The sequence below is a fragment of the Hypanus sabinus genome, chromosome 11, assembly GCF_030144855.1.
Source record: "Hypanus sabinus isolate sHypSab1 chromosome 11, sHypSab1.hap1, whole genome shotgun sequence".
Lineage (NCBI taxonomy): Eukaryota > Metazoa > Chordata > Chondrichthyes > Myliobatiformes > Dasyatidae > Hypanus > Hypanus sabinus.
The window spans coordinates 62736831-62757907 of NC_082716.1; the positions used below are offsets into that span (position 1 = coordinate 62736831).

Here is a 21077-nt window from a genome sequence, read left to right on the forward strand (position 1 = left end):
CAAATTCACTTGAGTCCTGTTTCTACACTCCATTTAATTTTAAATCAGGTCCATAGGTAGATTTATTATACTACTTAGAAACAAAATATCTAATAATGCTGCACCTGGGATAGTAATAGGATTAATTCCAATAGGGTAGAAAATATGCCAGTCCAGCAAAGCAATGAGGATGCCAGATCTTCCAACTTTATTTACTTAAATTTTTAAAAAAGTTAATTACAAGAAACTTAACAGACTCATGCCCAGCAAACCTCCACAATAATTCCTAATTATGCATTTTGACAAATAAACACCAGGCATGATTTTAATAAGGTAATCTGAACAGAAGTTTGCAGCTTCCATGAATTGGGGACAACTAGATGCACAGGGACAGAACATCAAAAGTAAGTGAACAGATTCAAGCTTAATGTCAAGCCAAACCTACTGTAAGTTGACAGCAACCAATGATAAGTTAAGAGAGATTTCTAACAAGTGTCACTTGCAAGTCATAATGGGGCTACCCAGAACATAATGTACTCTGAGAGGGAACATTAAAAATAATTGAGATGGACATTTCCTGAAGGATATGATTGCTGAAGAAGGACTGCAGGAGGCAGTAAGAAAACCAAGGGAAAATTTTTCTTGACAATGGTTGATCTTGACACTAATCAAACAAACAGCTATCCAGCACAAAGAAGAAGATACTGCAGTACTGATAGATACAACATTGCATGTCCTTAAGGAGTTGATGAGGGTAAGGCAGTGGACATTATGTTCATGGACACATAAGGCATTTGATAAGGTACCTTATGGTAGGTCAATTCAGAAGATTAAGATGCATGGGTTCTAGGGTGAAGTGCAAGTTTTCATTTGAATCTTGACCATAGAAGAGAGCAAGGATGCATGCCTGTTATTCTGGCTGGAGCTCGGTAACCAGTGGTGTTCTGCTAGCAATGATCCCTATTGTTTGATGTATATCAATTACTTGGATGAAAATGTAGATGGGCAGATTAGCAAATCTGCAGTCAACACCCAGACTGACAGAGTAGTGGACAGTGTAAAAACTGAAAAATACAGCATGATATAGACCAGATACAGATATGTGCAGAGAAGTGGTAGGTGGAAATTACTCCGGGCAAGGGTGAGATGTTGTACTTTTGGAGGTCAAATGAAAGGATAAAGTACACAGTCAAAGGTAAACCCCTGAAGAGCACTGGGTTACAGAGGGCTATTGGGGTCCAAGTCCAGAGTTCACTGAAAGTGTCTATACAAGTTGATAAGGTACCAAAGGTAGCATACCACATGCTTGCCTTCATTAGTAAGAGTACTGCGTATAAAAATAAGGAAGTTATGCTGCAGCTTCATAAAACTATAGTCAGACCACACTCGGAGTATTGTATGCAGTTCTGCTGGCTCCATTAAAGGAAGGATGTGGAGACCATGGAAAGGGTGCAAACAGGATCACAGGGGTGCTGCCTGGACTAAAGAGTATGAGCTAAAGGACAGTTTGGACAAACTTGAGTTGTTCTCCCTTGGGTGTCAGCATTAAGAACAGACATGACAGAGATGTTTTTAAATTATGAAAGGCATAGATAAGGTAGTCAGTCATAATTTTTCCCCAGTCTACATATATCAAATATCAGCGGACAATCTTTTAAGATTATTGGGGGGGGGGAATGTTAAAGGCAACATAAGGGGTAAGCTTATGTTTTTTTAAAACAGAGAGTGAGTGGTAGGTGCCTAGAATTGGTACCAAGGATAGGAATGGAATCAGGCAATTTGGTGGAGTTTAAGAGGCTTTTAGATTAACCCACGAATATGACTGAAATGGAAGCATATGGATGATACACAGGAGCAGGACATTTAGTCTACAGTGGCATCAAGGCTGGGACAAAATGGTGACATGAATGGCCTGCCCAGGAATGTACAGTTCTGTATTTTATGTTCCTATAATGGGTGCAATCTTCAAAGCACTGACACCATGTTGAGTAACAAATCTAGCAGGTCACAAATGAGTATGCAAAATTAAGGGACTGCCAGTACACCTTTAACCTCATAACCTTGTACATTCTTGACCCTGCAAACACCAACCCAGAATTACAACCCTTGCTCAATGAAGAGTATCACTGAGCACCTCAGTGGCCATTCTATGTGTAACTAATAATCAGGTATTATTCTGGCAAAGCTGAAATGAAAAGACTTTTAAAGCACTGTCCTAAACAGAAAAGGCACCATACAACACAGTGAGAAGGGATCCCACCATTAAAAAATTGGTTCAGAGCTCTGCAGTTCAGCCAATTTCAGGTGCAAAATGCGGTGGATGAACTATGAATGGGAGGCAGTAATTCCGTGATTGTGTTCATCTTCAGTGACTACTAAGCTAGACATCCAAGTACTACACTCTATTAGTCAAAAGAACTAAGCAAACAATTGAGGACAGCAATGAGTGTCTGTTGTGTTGAAAATTTCAGCTTCAATACTGGTTGTGCATCCAGGTAAGCTGTCCCAAGTACAAATACAACTCAGCACTTATCAGACAAAACAGAAAATGGTTCATGTTATGTTCCTAGCTCAAAACGCAGAACATATCCAATTTGCAATTATCAGCAGTGACTCAATGTGTTGCCAGCAACCCTGCAACATGAAATTTTCTCACTGGTATTCAGTTTATGTTTTGTAAAAGACACAAAGCTGAAGGCTGTAGCTTCGGTCCAGATGAACATTACATTTCTGGAGTAACAACCAATCTGCTGAAGCAACTCAGAAGGTCAAACAGCATCTGAGGAGTGGGGTGGGGGTGGGGAAGGAATCTCTTGGATCGAAGCCCTGCATTAGGCTCGACTTTGTAGAGGTGAAGGCAGACAGCTGAAAGAGGAGAGTGGGATTGGTGAGACAGGAGCCAGAGGGCCCAGGAGGGGTAAAGGATAATAGAAAAAGCAGGTGAATGAAAGCAGACAAAAACAAAGGCAGATGGAGCCAGTAGCGGAGAGGGGAGGGTGATGTGTAAGTAGCTAGGAGGATGATAAACAGGAATACAAAGGTTACCAGTGAGAGATGAATGGCAGATGGATCTAGAACTTATTTTGGGGGGGAGAGGACTAGTGGGTGAAATGCCTGGGTCAACGGTGCGGGGGGGAGGGGAAGCAGGAGGGACAGGGGACAAAACTGGGCAACTGGGAGCTGGAAGTAGGGACACCTGTTAATTAGAGGATTTAGGTACACCTACATTTCCTCAGAAACAGATGGGTTCCCTTAATCATAAAACATGGTCAACATGCAAATCTAGATTAACAAATGGCAAATAATATTGGTACACATAAATGCCCAATAACAACCACTTACATAATCTCCACAAGTTGCTCAACAGCATCTCTCAAAATGCCACCCAGGAAGAGGATAAAAGTCTGTATTAGATCAACAGAGCAGGTGATTTGTTATGTCTGTTTCTTTTGCCATCCACAGTCAATCTATCTGTCCTAGTTCTTAACAATTTCATTAATGGGTTCAGTTTCACACTATCAACTCAGTTCAAATCCTTCAAGATTTTAAATGCCCTTCTGTTCCAAGAGAGTAACAGCAGCTTCTCCAGTCTAATGACACAAGTCCCTCACTCTAAACACATCCTTTGCAGCCCCTTAACTATCCTAATATGTCTAGAAATGGACACAATACTCCAATTATGGCAAATCAGTGTTACCTAAAGGATTTTCATAGTACTCTATGCTACTTTTTACAAAACCCAGGATCCCATACACCTCTAATCACTTTCTCAGCCTTTTCTACCACATTCAACAAACTGCACATTCCCCTCTCCCCCAACCCTGAACAGCTATTGTATCCTTCATACAAGTACCCTCTATATTGTCTTTTTCTCATTCTTCTGATCAAGATGCAACTTCATATGTAGAACTCCAAAAATCTGGCATCCAAGTGTTTAGAAATCCCAATGATTTACCATCTGGACACTCATTAATACATTAAGCCCTCATTATCCATGGAGCTACCAACTGACTGTGGACAGAATGGGCAGTTGTAGACAGGAAAACCAGATGTCTTGAGCTCAGGTGGATTTATGGCCAGAGCCAGGATCCAGAGAGCAGGAAAAGCTGAAACTTTCTAGAATTCAGTTTATCCACTCTCCTTTCAAATTGGTCAAAGCCCATTCCTACACTCCCTTTAAACTTCATGGGTGCACTTGAATATGTATTATATTACTAAATAACATGTAGAAAAGAAGTGAAATTGAAGTGTGTTGAGCAATATGAATAATATTCATTCATCCAGAAAATCTGTTGGGCAGATACCATAATTCCATTTGGATCATCAGTGTAAATAATCTATCTTCCCAATCCAGAAGAATATACACCTCTGTGAAGTCCATGACTATGCGCCCCATAGTTCATCAGGCCACCTGTCCTCAGCCTGTCTCTAAAGCAGAATCATGAATGTAGCTGACTTTCTGCTATGTGCTGAAATGGCTCAGTTGAGAAGGAGCTGTCTATAATTGCAGTCCATGCCAGAGATAAAGACTCTTATAAACATAAATAAAAACAAAATTTAAAGGATTAGTGGAACAAGACGTGCATGGGTAGATGAAGAGGATATCGGATTTGCAAAAAGGAGTAAAATGGAGAATTAGAATTTCAAACCAGTGCAGTGTCATAGCACAGAAACTCCTGTTTTGAAATGCCGAGTAATGGCTGGAGGGTTGGTCTTTACCTTAGATACATTAACTAATATATCTATTACTGTCAGTCAGAAGACCAGCCTTGATATTTCCCAGTGTAATTTTGACTTTGGTTCTATTTTATCTGTTGGATGTGTTTTACAATATGATTGGTCTCACCTTCAGTTCAGTTTATTATGAATATAGTGGCATATTCACCTGGAATCTGTGAAATGATTTCAGGAAGCAATTTCTATTGATCAACAATAAAGGGACAGAACAAGTTCATATATATCCTGCTAAAAGTACTCTGAAATTTTACAAACTACTCAAGGTTATTGTACTTACGTAGACACTCATTAGCGTTTTCTGCAGTGGCTCTCCGCCAAGGTCGGTCATTATAAAATGGCTGGCAAGTTTCACAGTCCGTTCCCATTGTATTGTGTTTGCAGTTGCAGACAATCTTACTGAATTCATTCTTTATACATTCACTGGCATGACCATTACACTTACACCTGAGAAAGAGAAATGAGTAAAGAAAAACATTCTAAGAACATGATCAAAACTAGACAGAAGGGTAAATCTTAGATTTTTTTAAATCATCAAAAGTTGCTCTGGAGAAATGATGGTTATTAAAAGAAACACATTTTAAATTTATGACTGTGATTATTTCATGATTTTCAACACATCCATTATATTCCTCCCTTGTGGTTAGAATGGCCTTAAACTGTTGTTGATAAGCAACTGTCACATCAAGTTGGTAACTGACCTTGGTATGTGAGCACGTCCAATATAGCCAACATGCTCTTTTAGAGCCATGGTGTCACTGAGTAACATCTCACCCATCTCCTATGGCTCCGCACATAGAAGGTCATGCTGATCTTCAGCAGGACCTATTCTCTTCTCAGCCTCCCTCTTTAGAATCTCTTGTGGTTTTTCTTCACCCTGTCAACCAAGTCCATCTTTTGCCCTCGCTTATGTTCTCTGATACATTTTGTTGCCAGAGGGATTCACTTGTTCCCAATTGTCTAAACCTGTTTTTCCTGACCAGAGCCTTAATATCTCTCATCAAGCAGGGTTCCCTAAACTCACCAGTCTTGCCCTTCATCCCAGCAGGAAGGTGCCACTCCTAGACTCTTGACATTACTCTTTCAAAAGCCTCACACTTGCCAGTCATCTCTTTACCTGCAAACAATCCCACCCAATCAACTTCTGCAAGATTAAAATTGAACTACACTTTTCATTCCAACCATCAAATCTGTTCATCGCTTCCTCTACTGCCAAGTCTGAGGCTCGACACAAATTAGATGAAGAGTTCCTTACCTTCCACCTAGGTTGTCTCCAACCTGATGGCATGAACATTGATTGCTCTAACCTCTCATCTCTGCCGCCCCCTTTGTTTTCGCTTATCACAACAACCCCATCAATGCTTCCTTTTCCCTTTGCCACCCTCTCAATCTGCCCACCACCTGCACGTCCATCAAAGATCCTCATCACCCAGGCTATCTCTTTTCTTGCTGCTGCCGCCATCAGGTAGAAGGTACAAGTGCCTCAGGACTCGCACTACCAGGTTCAATAACAGTTACTACCTCTCAACCATCAGGCTCTTGAACAAATCGGGACAACTACACTCATTCTATTTCTGGTGCTCCTGCTAGCAATAGTCTCACTTTAAGGACTTTTTAATCTTGTTATCTCATGCTTCTTTTATTTAATTTTATTTCATACTCGTTATGTATTGCTCTTTATTTATATTTACATTTGCACAGTTTGTTGTTCATTGGTCCTGTTTACGGTTACCATTCTATAGATTTGCTGAGTATGCCCACAGGAAAAGGAATCTCAGGGCTGTATGTGCAGACATGCATGTACTCTGATAATGAATTTTACTTTGAACTTTGATCCATTTCCTCTTCTCAGCCCTGTCCTCTCCTATCAGATGTCATCTATTCTTGCCCTTCATCACTTCTAATTGCCATTTTCCAGCTGCTTATATCATTCCTACTCTCCCTGCCTTTCTCTCTCTTCTCACTTGCACTCACCTATCAGCCACTAGCTCTTGCTTCATCCTTCTCCATATCTTTTTATACTGGCAATCTCCCCTCTTTCTTTCCAAACCTGGTGAATGTTGTCATCCCGAAACATTGCCTGTCGATCTCCCTCCATAGATGCTGCTTGACCCACTGAGTTCCTCAAGCATTTTGTGTGCTGAATCTCCTCTCTTCAAATTTTTACCCTTCTGGCCTCTCTGGATGACTCCCCCCCAACCCACTACCAAATATAATTTCTAAGCACTGTGGTTTTGTCCCCCTCTCAACTTCTACCTGTCATGCCCGTGGCATCTGTGTCTTGAAACATTGAGCTGCCAGCCCCTTCTCTCAGCTGTGTCTCTGTTACAGCTTTAACAAATCTAAGTAGACATTGGAATTTATTTTGTCCTCGCCTTACTTCCCAAACACTCTTAGTATTCTCTGCATAATGAACTGTTAGTCATAAAAATCAGTAAGGCAGTGAGACTTGCATTTAACTACACCACTAAATACATTTTAGTTTCCTGCTGTTCTAAGATCAGATTGTAAGCACTCCAGTTTTAAAAAACATTTTCAAGCCCTAATCTTGATTGAAGATTAAATTCCTTTATAAATTACAGATGTTAACTATACAGTTACCTAAGTACACAAAGGCTGTCTGACTAATTAAAAAAAAATTGACCTATGGGATCAATTTGGAATTTATGGATATTAGCAACATCCTTTAATTCATGGTAGAAATATATTGAGTTCCTGAATTGTTATTTACTTATTTAGCAACACATTTAGAAAAGATCCTACTTGTACAGATACTGATAAGGATAATCGTTGGCAACATTCCTTGGACTTTAATCTTTTGTAGGCAGTCATAAAGCGCAACTTTCAAACCTATTTTTATATTATGCAAGAATTGATAAAACTGAAATTTCTTCTTTATCTAACAAGAGTCAATCTGAACATCTATCAATTAGCTGAACTAAGAGTAGAACTGAAAATAACATCCATCAAGCATGCTGGAAAGTATATTAAAAGACAATTAGACTGGTACCTAGTTTAGAAAGGCTTAGATGGCTATTGGCCAAACACTGGTATAAGGGACGAGGTTAAGTTGGCATCTTGGTCAGCATGGACCAGTTGGGATGAATGTCCTGCTTCCAGGCTCTATAATTCTAACTCCTACTATGACAAATTTTCATGGCACAAAATTTGTCTGAGAACCTCATTTACAACTTTACTAACCTTTTGATGATTAACTTTTTTTTAATATACCATAAATCCAAACCTGAACATGTTGCTCTCAATTCCTGTGTAGTCCCAATACTAAATTTCACTAGCATCCCATACTTCAGCAAATCAAATCTAGAAGCTTTTGTCTACACTTTCAAATTCCTTGCCATATTAACCTCTCTCATCACGTGAGCCCTTCCTGCAGCTTTCAAACCACAACATTTATGCTTTCTTCTGCCTCTCTAATTTAGAGACCAATTTTCACTAAATAAATGTATTATTTTTCTACTGCAAATTATTGAGAACAAACTGAGGTGAAGAATGTGGTTGTTATTTCACACTTATCACTGCTGATTCTCTTGACAGATACTTTTTTTTAAAGGAGGTGTTGGAGCAGGTATAGGCCACCTTGTAGGTTCCTTCTACATCCTCAGCCATCCAATGAGATCAGCTGATCTTTTATCTTTGTGCCACTTGCCTACACATACCCCATAATTCTTGACTCCCTTTATCTGTAGATCTCTGTCTACAATGAGATTTACACACAGGAACTGAACTCCCACAGTCCCTCCAGTACAGAAATCCAAAGATTCACAAACCACTGAGTGAAGAAATCTCTACTCATCACAGTTCCAATGACTGATTCCTTGTTTTGACTGTTCTAGATATTCCAGCTAGGGGAAACACTATACCTGCATCTACCTTCAAAGGGTTCAAAGTACATTTATTATCAAAGTTCTGTATGCAATACAAAACTGAAAAATCTGTCTTCCCACAGACAGCCATAAAGAAAAGAGAGCCATGGAACCTGTTCAAAGAGAAATATCCAACTCCCCACCTCCACAATGCACAAGAAACAAATCGTGCAAACAGCAACAAAAAGAACAAGTGAAAACACAGAATATAAAGACAAATGAAAGAGTCCACGTTCAGTTCAGCTCAGTGTTCATTACCCGCAGGCCGCCTCGTTACAAAGCCCCGAGAAACACATTATAAGGTGAATTACAGTCAAATCCACAAAACACATTAATTAAACCTTCCTCCGGCACCATCTTCTGATAGCATCGATGGAGAAAGAGAGACACCTTCTCAGGCAACAGCAAGCAAGAGACAGCACTGAGCGTCTTCTTGTCTTCTGTGCATGCCTCAATGTTTTCAATCTTCCTCACTGCTTTAAACTGGTGAGATCAGCAGGAAATGGAGTCCATTGTTGTCTCCAAATTTCTTGCCCTCAAGGAGGGAGCTTGCCTCCTGGAATGCTCTCAGAGACAGCAAAGTGCCAGATGGCACAATTGACCCAAAAACACATCATCAAACCGTAGATCACAAGCTTCAACAGTAGCAGAGCCACATTTGAAAGAAAAAGATGTAAAGGGGGAAAAAAGCAGTTTCATGGACCAATTTTAGAATGTTGCCTGTGTCAGTGTTGTTTGCTGACGCCATTGTCAAGCCCTTTAAAAATGTTATATGCTTCGATGAAATTTTCAGACGTAGTCTCACCAATACCCTATACAATTACCATCACCAATCTTAATCTTGTACCTTAATCCACTTGCAATTAATTATATTGTATGCCTTTATCTTTCCTGAATGCCTGCTTGATCTGCACATTAACTTTCAATGAATCATTTCCCTCTGCACTTCTCAATATCTCATTTTGAAAACATCATCTGAGAAAATCATCAGTGGATAACTTCAGAATACACCATATGTCAAGTGCTTGCTCATTCAGAGAGCCTTTCTATCCTGAAACATCTCTGCATTCTCCTCACAGGCCACAGTTTCATAATAATAATCTCAGAACCAAGTTGAGTGTATTGTCATCTGCACAGGTAGTATGAGCCGCAGGTATAACAAAAAACTTGCTTAAATAGCATCACAAGCAACACATGGAGCATAAATTATACATGATATATAAATTACATAAGGCAGCACAAAAAAAACAAAATTTTACAATACAATGGTGCAAAAAGTCACAGCAGGAGACAAGCCCATAGTGGAGCAAGAGGCCGATAGTGTTACACTGTTGACACAGGATTATGGTTGTACAGGTCAGCTCCAGAGCCTGATGGCTGTAGGAAGGTAGATGTTCCTGAACATAGTGGAGTGGGATTCCAGCTTCCATACCTCTTGTCTGATTGTAGTAGCGTGTAGAAGCCATGATCTCGATAATGAGGATCCTTGATAACTTCATGATACATGCTGCCTTCCTGAAGTGTAACTTCCTACAGATGCTACATGTGTTCCATATCATTATGGGAATTACAGTGTTGGCCGCTGCAACAGCAATGGTCTACTACTCCAGACACGTGCCAAACATGAATTGTTGATCACCAATGCTGTCTTCCACCTTCCCAGCCGTAACAGAACTTCATGGATGCATCCATACTCTAAGCACTGGCATCTAATTGACATTATTGACAAGAGAGACAGGCAGGACATAAGGGTGACAAAATCCAAGTTGCTGAATGCTGAACAGACCACCATCTCAGTTTCTAAACTGAACATCCACATCCAACCCAAGAGAGTTTCCCCACAAGGAAAGAAACACCTAAGGCGGCTGAATGTCTTCAAGCTGAAAAGCAGCAGCATTAAGAATTCTTTTGATGACTCTCTGGCAGACCACTTGAACAACACCCCTCTGGAACAACCAGAACGTAGAAACTGCTTGGTCAATTCAACCCTTTGAGAGCTGATCTACAACACTGCTACAGAGATCATGAGGCATGCTACCAGAAAGCACAAGAACGGTTTTGATGAAAACTGTGTTGACATCAAACAACTGCTGGATGAGAAACATCATCTTCACAAAGCTTTCCTCAAATCCATCTCAAAGAAGAATGCCTTCAACAAACGAAGGAGTGTAGAGTGTAAACTGTGCCTGATGCAGGATTCCTGGCTGAGCAATAAAGCTGATGAGATCCAGGTGTATGCACATAGGTATGATTTAAATAACTTCAGTGCTGCACTAAGAGAAGTCTATGGCCCCACACCATTAAGATTGTCCCTTCTTCTTAGTGCTGACTGGAATGCACTGATCATGGACAAAGAGAAAATTCTACATCAGTGTTCTGACTCATTCTTTGACTGTAACTGACTGTCTCTGATCACCTGCTTCAGTTACCTGAAAATGAAGCACTGAACGTACATCACCACCCCTAGCCAAGGCTCAGAAAGTGATACATCGGCTCTCCAATGGCAAAGAGCCTGGATCAGACACAATACCAGCTGAGGCCTAGAAGGTGGTGCAATGCTAACAGAAAAGCTCCATCAGCTCTTCCAACTCGTGTGACAGCAAGAGACAATTTCACAGGAATTTAAAGATCCATCCATCATCCAAAGGCAATCAACAGTCCTGCGACAATTATGAAGGAATATCCTTGCTGGCTATCACAGGCAAGATCTTTGCCAGGCTTCTTCTCAACATTCTCACATCACACCTTGATTGAGGATTCCTACTAGATAGTCAATGTGGAATCCAGAAAGACCGTGGCACTAAAGACATGGTATTTGCTGCAAGGGAAATGTCAGGAACAGTACACTGACTGTTCTCTTGCTAAGTGGTCTGACTAAGGCTTTTGACACTGTTAGCAGAGAGGATCTGCTGAAGATCATCGTGAAATATGGACGCCCAAGGAAATTCATCACCATGATGCAAATGCATGATGGCATGCAGGCAAGAGTTCAGGACAATGGTGAGACACCTGAACCCTTTCTTGTCTCAAGTGGTGTCAAATATGGTTGTGTCTTGGCACCAACACTATTCAGTCTGGTGTCGACCCAATCTAAGAAGTCCTTGACCATGACACAAGGGAGGCAACATAACATTCTGGAGTCTCTTTCATGCTCACAGAATCTGGCTGTTTCCTTAACCAATTAATTCCCTATTATCACCATTCTCCCTTCTTCCCCCCACCCCTTCCATTTTGAGCCACAAAGCCAGACTCAGTGTTGGAGCCCTCGTCACTGCCGCTTTCCCCTGGTGGGTTGTCCACCCAACAGAACATTATCTATTGTGCATCAGTAAACAGTTATTTAGCTTCCTAGGGGAGCAGAGGGACTGGTGAGCTTTCTTTGTCCTGGAGTTGACATGGTTGTACCAGGACAGGCTAAAGGCAATATTCACTCCTAGTAACTTGAAGCAACACCCACAAAATGCTGGAGGAACTCAGCAGACCAGGCAGGATCTATGGAACGAGTAAAGAGTCCAAGTTTTGGGCCGAGACCCTTCATCAGGACTGGAAAGGAAGATAACAAGACTAGAGCAAGAAGCTAGAGAAAGGAGAGGAAAAAGTATAAGGTGGTAGGTGAAACAGGGAGAGGGGATGGGAGTGAAGTAAAGAGCCGGGTCATTGATAGGTGAAAGGGATCAATGAAAAGCTCAATCATTAGCTCATGTCACCAGGTTCTCTATCACCGACCTGTACTTTGACAGGTTGCTATTCAAGATATGGCCAATGATGCTGGTATTATCTACAAACTTATAGATGAAGTAAAGAAAAAATATGGCCACACAGGCATGAATGTAGGAAGTGGAGGATACAGCCTTGTAGCATTGATAATAATTGCGCCAGAAGTATCGCTGCCTAGCCTTAGCGACTGCAGTAAGTCAAGGATCCAGTTGCCAAAGGAGATGTTGAGAGTTCAGAGATCTTGCAGAGGTATAACGACATGCAGAGATGGAGGGGGGGGGGGGGGGGCATGCTCAATCTTTTCTCCCCAGGATTGGAAATCAAAGCTAAAGAATATAGGTTTAATAGGATCTTGAGGGATCATTTTTGTTTTTACACATTGAGAGTGGCAAGTGGATGGAAAGAGTTGTTGGAGGAAGTGGTTGAAGCAGGTACAATATCAACTTTGAAAAGATATTTGGACAAATGCATAGATAAGGAAGGCTTTAAAGATCATGGGCTAAATGCATACAAATAAGATCAATCTGGCATCTTGGCCAGCACGGACCAGATGGGACGAAGGACCTGCTTCCATATATCTCTAACTATTATGTGAAATTGGGTTTCCCAAACCTGGACGAGTCAGATGGGGATGGCACAAGCCACTCCAGTGGGTATCCTCACCTCTTTTGTGTCTGAGTTAGATATCCTTGTCACGCAGTTGAGAAATTGCCAACTGGTAACAATAGCCATTCAGAGGGCGTCATGACCTAACAGTTATATGAAACTTAAAACTTATGCAATAAATTTCCGGGCGGTAAGGCACATCTGTTTTATAAAATTGTTTACACATATTTTGGAATGTAGTGACAATGGCAAAGCTGAAGAGGTTGAATGACCTTTCATATTTCTAAACTAATGGCTAATTTTAGAACTAATCTTATCCTTACTTCCTCGCAACAACTCTTCATCAGTGAACTGAATTCTCACGTTACTGATACAAGACTATTTGACATTTTTGACATTCGGTATCGCTAACAATGAATGTTTGATATTAGCTCCTTTCTAGTAAGATGTAAATGATCAAATACATTAAAGTACAGTATTAAAGTATAATAAAGCACATTAAAGTACAATAATTACATTTGAGTAATTATTGCAAATCCAGTTCATGGGACAAAGTTCTTAATTCCTTGCCTCCCTAAAATGACATTTACAATGTTCTCTCTGTATCTTTTCCCTGTGAGATTAGAAAACAAAACAGAATACAAAAGTCACTGAAATTATCTTACATTAAAAAAACTGACTAACCACCTTTCGAATCCCTCACATCTCCCTGTAAAGGCCGCTCTCCTCAAGCATTCAGATACAGAAACATAAATTCAAGAATTCTACTAAATGAACAGCTTTGTATTGGGACAATTAACATCAATTCAACAATATTAAACTCTTCATCTTGAATGACATAGCATCACACAAGATCTATAGTACTCGCCAACCACATAATACAAAAGAAGTTCTACAATGCTTTACAGCAAAGTAATCAAGAATAAAAAATCAAAAATTACACCAAGTCAGAGAAGATGACATTGGTGAATATGACTAACACTTGATTTTAAGGAGCATCTTAAAAAGGGAGAGTTTGGGCCACGGGGCGAGGAAGTATTTCCATAATGGTATGATACCAAAACACATGGGTGTCAATGGTACAGCAATTCAATTCAGTGTTACTCAGCAGTCCAGAATGAGCCACACAATTAGCACAATATTGAGCTGGAGAAAATTAGCAGATAAATCCCAGGCAGATTTGAGAAAAAGTCAGAGCCATAGTGTTGTACACTACACAAACAGGCTGTTCAGCCCACACATTCATGCCTAACTTTTTGCCAAATTACACTAATCCCATTTGTCCACGTTAGGCTCATATTGTTATATGTCTCACCAATTCAAGTACCTGTCTAAATGGCTGTTAAATGTAGCAATTGTGTCTGATACCATCATCTTCCCTGGCAGCAAGTTCCAAATTACAACCACTCTCTGTAACAAAAAGAAAGTTTTTCCCTCAAATTCCCTTTAAAACTGCCTCTCACCTTAAAACTATGCCCTTGTTCTTGGTACCCCTGAATTTCTACCCAACATCTCTTATAATCTCCCTCAAACTACTTTGCTTCAGAGAAAATAAACCCAGCCTATCCAATCTCTCCCCATAACTACAGTCCTCTAATCCAGACAACATCCTGGTGAAGTGCCTCTGCAGCCCTTCTCCATTAAATTCAATTCTGTAGTGTAGTGACCAGAACTGTACATAATACTCTCAAGTGCAATCTAACCAATGTTCTGTAAACTTGTAAAATAACACCCCAAACCTTTGTATTCCATACCCTGACCTATCAATGTATGTCTTCTTCACCACCCTATTCACCTAGATTCACTCTCAAGGAACCCCAAGTTCCCTCTGATCATCATCCCTTTGCACCTTACCATTTACTGTACATGTCCTAACCATATACGACTTCCCAAACTGCATCACCTGCCATCTGTACCTCCTACTTCGTCATACTGAAATGCTCCAAACTATCAAGCTAAAGCTCCATGAACTCAATATCTTTCAAATCTTTCTCCTTAGTGAATATCCTACCCAAGTCCACTGGCATTACTTAAGAGAGGCCCCATTGAAACCCTTATGTTCCTAAAGGGAACACTTTTTCCCTGGCTACCTGTTTGCTCCTGATATACTGATAGAACGTCTAGGGATTATTCTTAATCTTAATTGCTAAGAATTAGCTCATGGTCCCTCTCTGCCTTCCTGATTTCTTTTAAAGTATCTTCTACACCCTCAATATTCCTTAACAGTCTATTCTAGTTGAATATATATGTCCTTCCATCCCCCCTCCCCAAAACCTCTTTGTTCATCCAAGGTTCCCTAATCATAATATCTTTGCCTTCTATCCTTAACAGAATATGTGCTTTACTTACCCACAAACATCTGCTCCCACTCTACTTTCATTGCATCCTCTCTTAGGCTTTTGAAATCAGTGAGGTCATAATAAAAATAGAGGTAGGTTATATTTCAATTGAAATGCAATGTTATTGATTTTCTGTGGGGTAAAAACTGTTTGCATTCTTTTTTACTTTCCCATTTTCATCAAGGATTATCCGCTCTACAGTTATTCTTTGCAAGCTACAAGTGTATTCATTGCATGACACCAAATTCTATAAAATAGCAGTGCCATCAGGCAGCACCTCAGTATACCTGAGCAACAGAACAGGTAAGTTCCACCCTCACAGACTAACACTAGCTCGCTAATGATCAGCACAGACAAAACGCTAGAAGAACACAGCAGGTCAGGCAGCATTTATGGAGGAAAATAAAAAGCTGACATTTCAGGTCAAGACCCTTTCTCAGGACTGGAAAGAAAGGAGGAAGAAGGTGGTGGGGGGAGGGGGGAGGGAGTACGAACTGACAGGTGTTGGCTGAGATTGGGTGAGGGGGAAGAAGGGTCAGTGGGGATGGGGGATGAAGTAAGAAGCTGGGAGGAATAAGTGGTAGAGGGAAAGTGGATTGTGAAAGAAAGGGAAAGACGGGAAGCAAAGGGTGGTGATGGGCATGTAAGGAGAAGAGTGTGTGTAGGTCTCGATAGACTAACTCAATAGGCTCCAGAGTGCAGGCCTGGGCAAGGTTTTTTTTAAATGCCCAAGCTGCAAGTCTCCCCTCTCCACGCCACCGATGTTGTCCCAGAGAAGGGCATTAGGATCCATACAGCTTGGCACTGCTGCCGTTGCAGAGCAATGAGTGGTTAAGTGCCTTGCTCAAGGCTAAAACTAGTGACCTTCAGATCACTAGACAAATGCCTTAACCACTTGGCCATGCGCCAATACATAGCAATGTACGCTTAGAATGTGCATTGTTCCACGCAGCCAAGAAAAAAAACTGGTATAGCTAGGGCCCATGCAAGTGACCATGGCGACGTCTTTGGCTTGGAGAAAGTTGGAGTAGCTGAAATAGAAATTGTTGAGGGCAGGAACCAGTTCCACCTGATGGAGGATGTGGTGTTGAAGGGGAACTATTTGTGCAGAAAGAAACAGAAAGGCATTCCTGAAGGAGGTTTGAAGTGTTATTGGCGATCTAGGCCAAAGAACTGAAAGTTATTGAAATATTGACTAGTAAAGTCAATTTTAGACTCCTTATTAAAAGGACAGGTAGTGCAGTAAATGCTATTAATTTATATAGATAAACAGCTTTGATTCCTGATCAGTGAACTCAGAACTGCAATAAGCTAAAGGTAAACAAGTTCTATGATGCAAAAAACAGTGGATATGCAATGACAAGCATTTAAAGATCGCATGGATGAACTACAACAAGTGTTCATCCCAGTTTGGCAAAATAATAAACCAGGAAAGATAGTGCACCCGTGGCTGACAAGGGAAATTAGGGATAGTATCATGCCCAAAGAAGAAACATATAAATTAGCAAAAAAAAAGCAGCACACCTGAGGATTGGGAGAAATTCAGAGACCAGCAGAGGAGGACAAAGGGCTTAATTAGGAAAGGGAAAAAAGATTATGAGAGAAAGCTGGCAGGGAACATAAAAACTGACTGTAAAAGCTTTTATAGATACGTGAGAAGAAAAAGATTGGTCAAGACAAATGTAGATCCTTTACAGTCAGAAACAGGTGAATTGATCATAGGGAACAAAGACATGGCAGACCAATTGAATAACTACTTTGGTTCTGTCTTCAATAAGGAGGACATAAATAATCTTCTGGAAATAGTAAGGGACCAAGGATCTAGTGAGATGGAGGAACTGAGGGAAATACATGTTAGTAGAAAAGTGGTGTTAGGTAAATTGAAGGGATTAAAGGCAGATAAATCCCCAGGGCCAGATGGTCTGCATCCCAGAGTGCTTAAGGAAGTAGCCCAAGAAATAGTGGCTGCATTAGTGATAATTTTTCAAAACTCCTTAGATTCTGGATTAGTTCCTGAGGATTGGAAGGTGGCTAATGTAACCCTACTTTTCAAAAAAGGACTGCAGTTGTACAAGGCCTTGGTGAGACCACACCTAGAACATAGTGTGCAGTTTTGGTCCCCTAATCTGAGGAAAGACATTCTTGCCATAGAGGGAGTACAGAGAAGGTTCACCAGATTGATTCCTGGGATGGCCGGACCTTCATACGAAGAAAGACTGGATCGACTAGGCTTATACTCACTGGAATTTAGAAGATTGCGGGGGGGATCTTATTGAAACGTATAAAATTCTGAAGGGTTTGGACAGGCTAGATACAGGAAGATTGTTTCCGATGTTGGGGAAGTCCAGAACGAGGGGTCACAGATTAAGGATAAAGGGGAAGCCTTTTAGGACCGAGATGAAGAAAAACTTTTTAAAAAATTTTTTAAATTAGTTTTTCAAAACATTTTACAAATTAAAAACCCCAAATCCCAATGAGGAACATTAAAACAGTGCAAAATTAAGCATACAATAACAATATGTTACAAAGGAAGAGAATTTAGCAAAAAAAAGCACCTAAATTAAAGACAAGTAAGCTTAGTGTCCTCCCCAAGCCCCACAACACAAGAAAAAACAACAGCAACACCAGACCAACCACAACACAATATAGAGAGTATAAGTCAGGACAGCCAAGCTCCCAGACTGTGAATACACTCAGCAACAGAGGATAATAATGCCTTCTACCAGAAAAAAAAAGGAGCTGAAAGCAAGGGACCGAAGAGAAAAAAAAAACCCTAGTCAAGAGGAAGGTTATGAAAGTACTCGATAAAAGGTCCCCAGACCTTATGGAACTTTAGATCCGAATTGAGAACTGAATAATGAATTTTTTTGAGGTCCAAACAGGCCACGATGTCGTTAAGCCATTGAGCATGAGTGGGCAGGGCAGCATCTCTCCATCTGAGGAGGATCAAGCGTCTAGCCAGGAGAGAGGCAAAGGATAATATTCGGCATTTGGTCAGACCCAGACATAAATCTGTCTCGCCCCAAAAACCGAACAGAGCAATTAAGGGGTTTGGTTCTAGGTGCTGATTCAGAATACACGATAACGTACTGAAGACATCTTTCCAGAATTTCTCCAAGCTAGGACAGAACAAGTACATATGGATGAGAGAGGCCACGCCCCTCTTACATTTATCACAGAGCGGACTAACGCTAGGGTAGAATCGAGATTGTTCATAGAGCCCATATGTCTAAATCTAAACTATCTTAAACTGTAAAAGGCAGTGACGAGCACAAAGAGAGGTTGAGTTAACCGATTTGAGAACTGAATCCCAGCTCTCCTCAGATAAGAAGTTGATAACTCAGATAACAGTTGAGGCCGGTTCATTGGGTATACTTAAGAGGAAGTTATATATGGCCCTTGTGGCTAAAGGGATCGGGGGTATGGAGAGAAAGCAGTTACAGGGTTCTGAGTTGGATGATCAGCTATGATCATACTGAATGGCGGTGCAGGCTCGAAGGGCCGAATGGCCTACCCCTGCACCTATTTTCTATGTTTCTAAAAAGGAGAGCAAGGGAGAACAGAACAAAAAAAAAGGTTTATTAGCATAAAGAATATGGGATTATGGCACAAGGGAATAATAAAGTAATGTGTAGAAAAAAATGGAAGATAAATTAAAAACTACTAATCTTATTAATTGCTATTCCATTGATCTGCCCTGGGCCAGAGTTTTGAAGAATGAGTTTTGAATCTTTGAAATTAACCTTTGAACCTTTAAATAATTATTGGATTGATACCATTGGTATGATTCCTGCCAGTATATTTAATGCACAGTGGTTTTATTGCATTTGTTAAATTATCATTATTCAAAATATCAGTCATGTATGTTGGCTTCAGGAAATGTTATAGCGGCTGACAAATTATTAAGGATTCCATTTACGCAATTAGAATCCTCTAAAGTGCCAAAAATTAATTTGCAACACAAGCTTGTGTGGCTGGATAGGTTTCAGAGATCTGTTCCGTATTTTCTGCCCTTGAATCTAAAAATTGTGGGAAAACAGTGACAGAGTAATGTTTTGATTTCTATCAAAACATCCTTTTCGAGGATGTAACCAGGAAGTGAGACAAGGGAGATCCAGTGGATGTAGTGTACCTCGATTTTCAGAAGGCATTTGATAAGGTCCCACATAGGAGATTGGTGGGTATAATCAAAGCTCATGGCATTGGGGGGAAGACATTGACATGGATAGAAAACTGGTTGGCAGATAGAAAGCAAAGGGTAGCGGTGAATGGGTGTTTCTCAGAAAGGCAGGTGGTGACTAGTGGGGTGCCACAGGGCTCTGTATTGGGACCACAGCTGTTTACGATTTACGTCAAATATTTAGATGAAGGCATTGAGAATAACATCAGCAAGTTTGCTGATGATACTAAGCTGGGTGGCAGTGTAACATGTGATGAGGATGTTAGGAGAATTCAGGAATGACTTGGATAGGCTGGGTGAGTGGGCAGATACTTGGCAGATGACGTTTAATGTGAATAAGTGTGAGGTTATCCACTTTGGGAGTAAGAACAGGAAGACAGATTATTATCTGAACGGTGTAAAGTTAGGTAAGGGAGAAATACAAAGAGATCTAGGAGTCCTTGTTCATCAGTCACTGAAGGTGAATGAGCAAGTGCAGCAGGCAGTGAAGGAGGCTAATGGAATGTTGGCCTTTATTACAAAGGAAATTGAGTACAAGAGCAAGGAAATCCTCTTGCATTTGTACGGGGCCCTGGTGAGACCACACCTGGAGTATTGTCTGGTCTCCAGGGTTAAGGAAGGACATCCTGGCTATAGAGGAAGTGCAGCATAGATTCACAAGGTTAATTCCTGGGATGTCCGGACTGTCTTACGCAGAGAGGTTAGAGAGACTGGGCTTGTACACGCTGGAATTAAGGAGATTGAGAGGGGATCTGATTGCAACATATAAGATTATTAAGGGATTGGATAAGATAGAGGCAGGAAATAAGTTCCAGATGCTGGGAGAGTCCAGTACCAGAGGGCATGTTTTGAGAATAAGGGGTAGGTCATTTAGGACAGAGTTAAGGAAAAACTTCTTCTTTCAGAGAGTTCTGGGGGTCTAGAATGCACTGCCTCAGAAGTGGAGGCCAATTCTCTGGATGCTTTCAAGAAGGAGCTAGATAGGTATCTTATGGATAGGGGAATCAAGGGATATGGGGACAAGGCAGGAACCGGGTATTGATAGTAGATGATCAGCCATGATAGAATTACAGTGCAGGCTTGAAGGGCCGAATGGTCTACTTCTGCACCTATTGTCTATTGTAAAATAAATGCAATGTTTACTGTCAAGAAGCCACATACTTTAACTTCATCCACACCACAAAATTATACATACTTACCATGGAAATAAACTGCTTATATTAGGTGATTAACTATATATCAGAAGGAAAGGTAATAAATAAAAATGGGAGAATTGAATGCAGGAAGGTGGACAGGGAAAAAAAAATCTCCCATTTAAAGAATACTAGACAGCGGGGTGACCCGTTGGGGAACCCTTTGAGAGAAAAGTAGTGCAGTCTGATGTGACCAGAATGAACATTAAATTTTCCTGAATACTATTAGTATTGCTTTGCTTTGGAAATTAAAGAAGAAAAAAAGTTTATTGAAGAAGGACACGTTGCAAGGTAAATATAGCTCCTCCTTGTTTAACAAAGGATACTTCTGATGGCAACATCTCTGGTTGATCTGCCACCCTTGTGCCTCTCATTGTCATTCTGGAGATGTGTAGTCCTTTCATGCGCTATCTCTTCTGCTGTTTGTTCTTTGTCCCTGATCCTG

General features: G+C 40.7%; 1 protein-coding gene across 1 annotated transcript in view; it reads right to left on the reverse strand.

Moving 5' to 3' along the window:
- lamc1 (laminin, gamma 1) overlaps positions 1 to 21077 on the reverse strand; it is a 246894-nt gene that overhangs the window by 76346 nt on the left and 149471 nt on the right. Inside the window, exon 4 of the mRNA XM_059984482.1 lies at positions 4994 to 5160. Coding sequence (XP_059840465.1) covers positions 4994 to 5160 — 167 coding nt within the window. The remainder of the gene's footprint in view (positions 1 to 4993; positions 5161 to 21077) is intronic.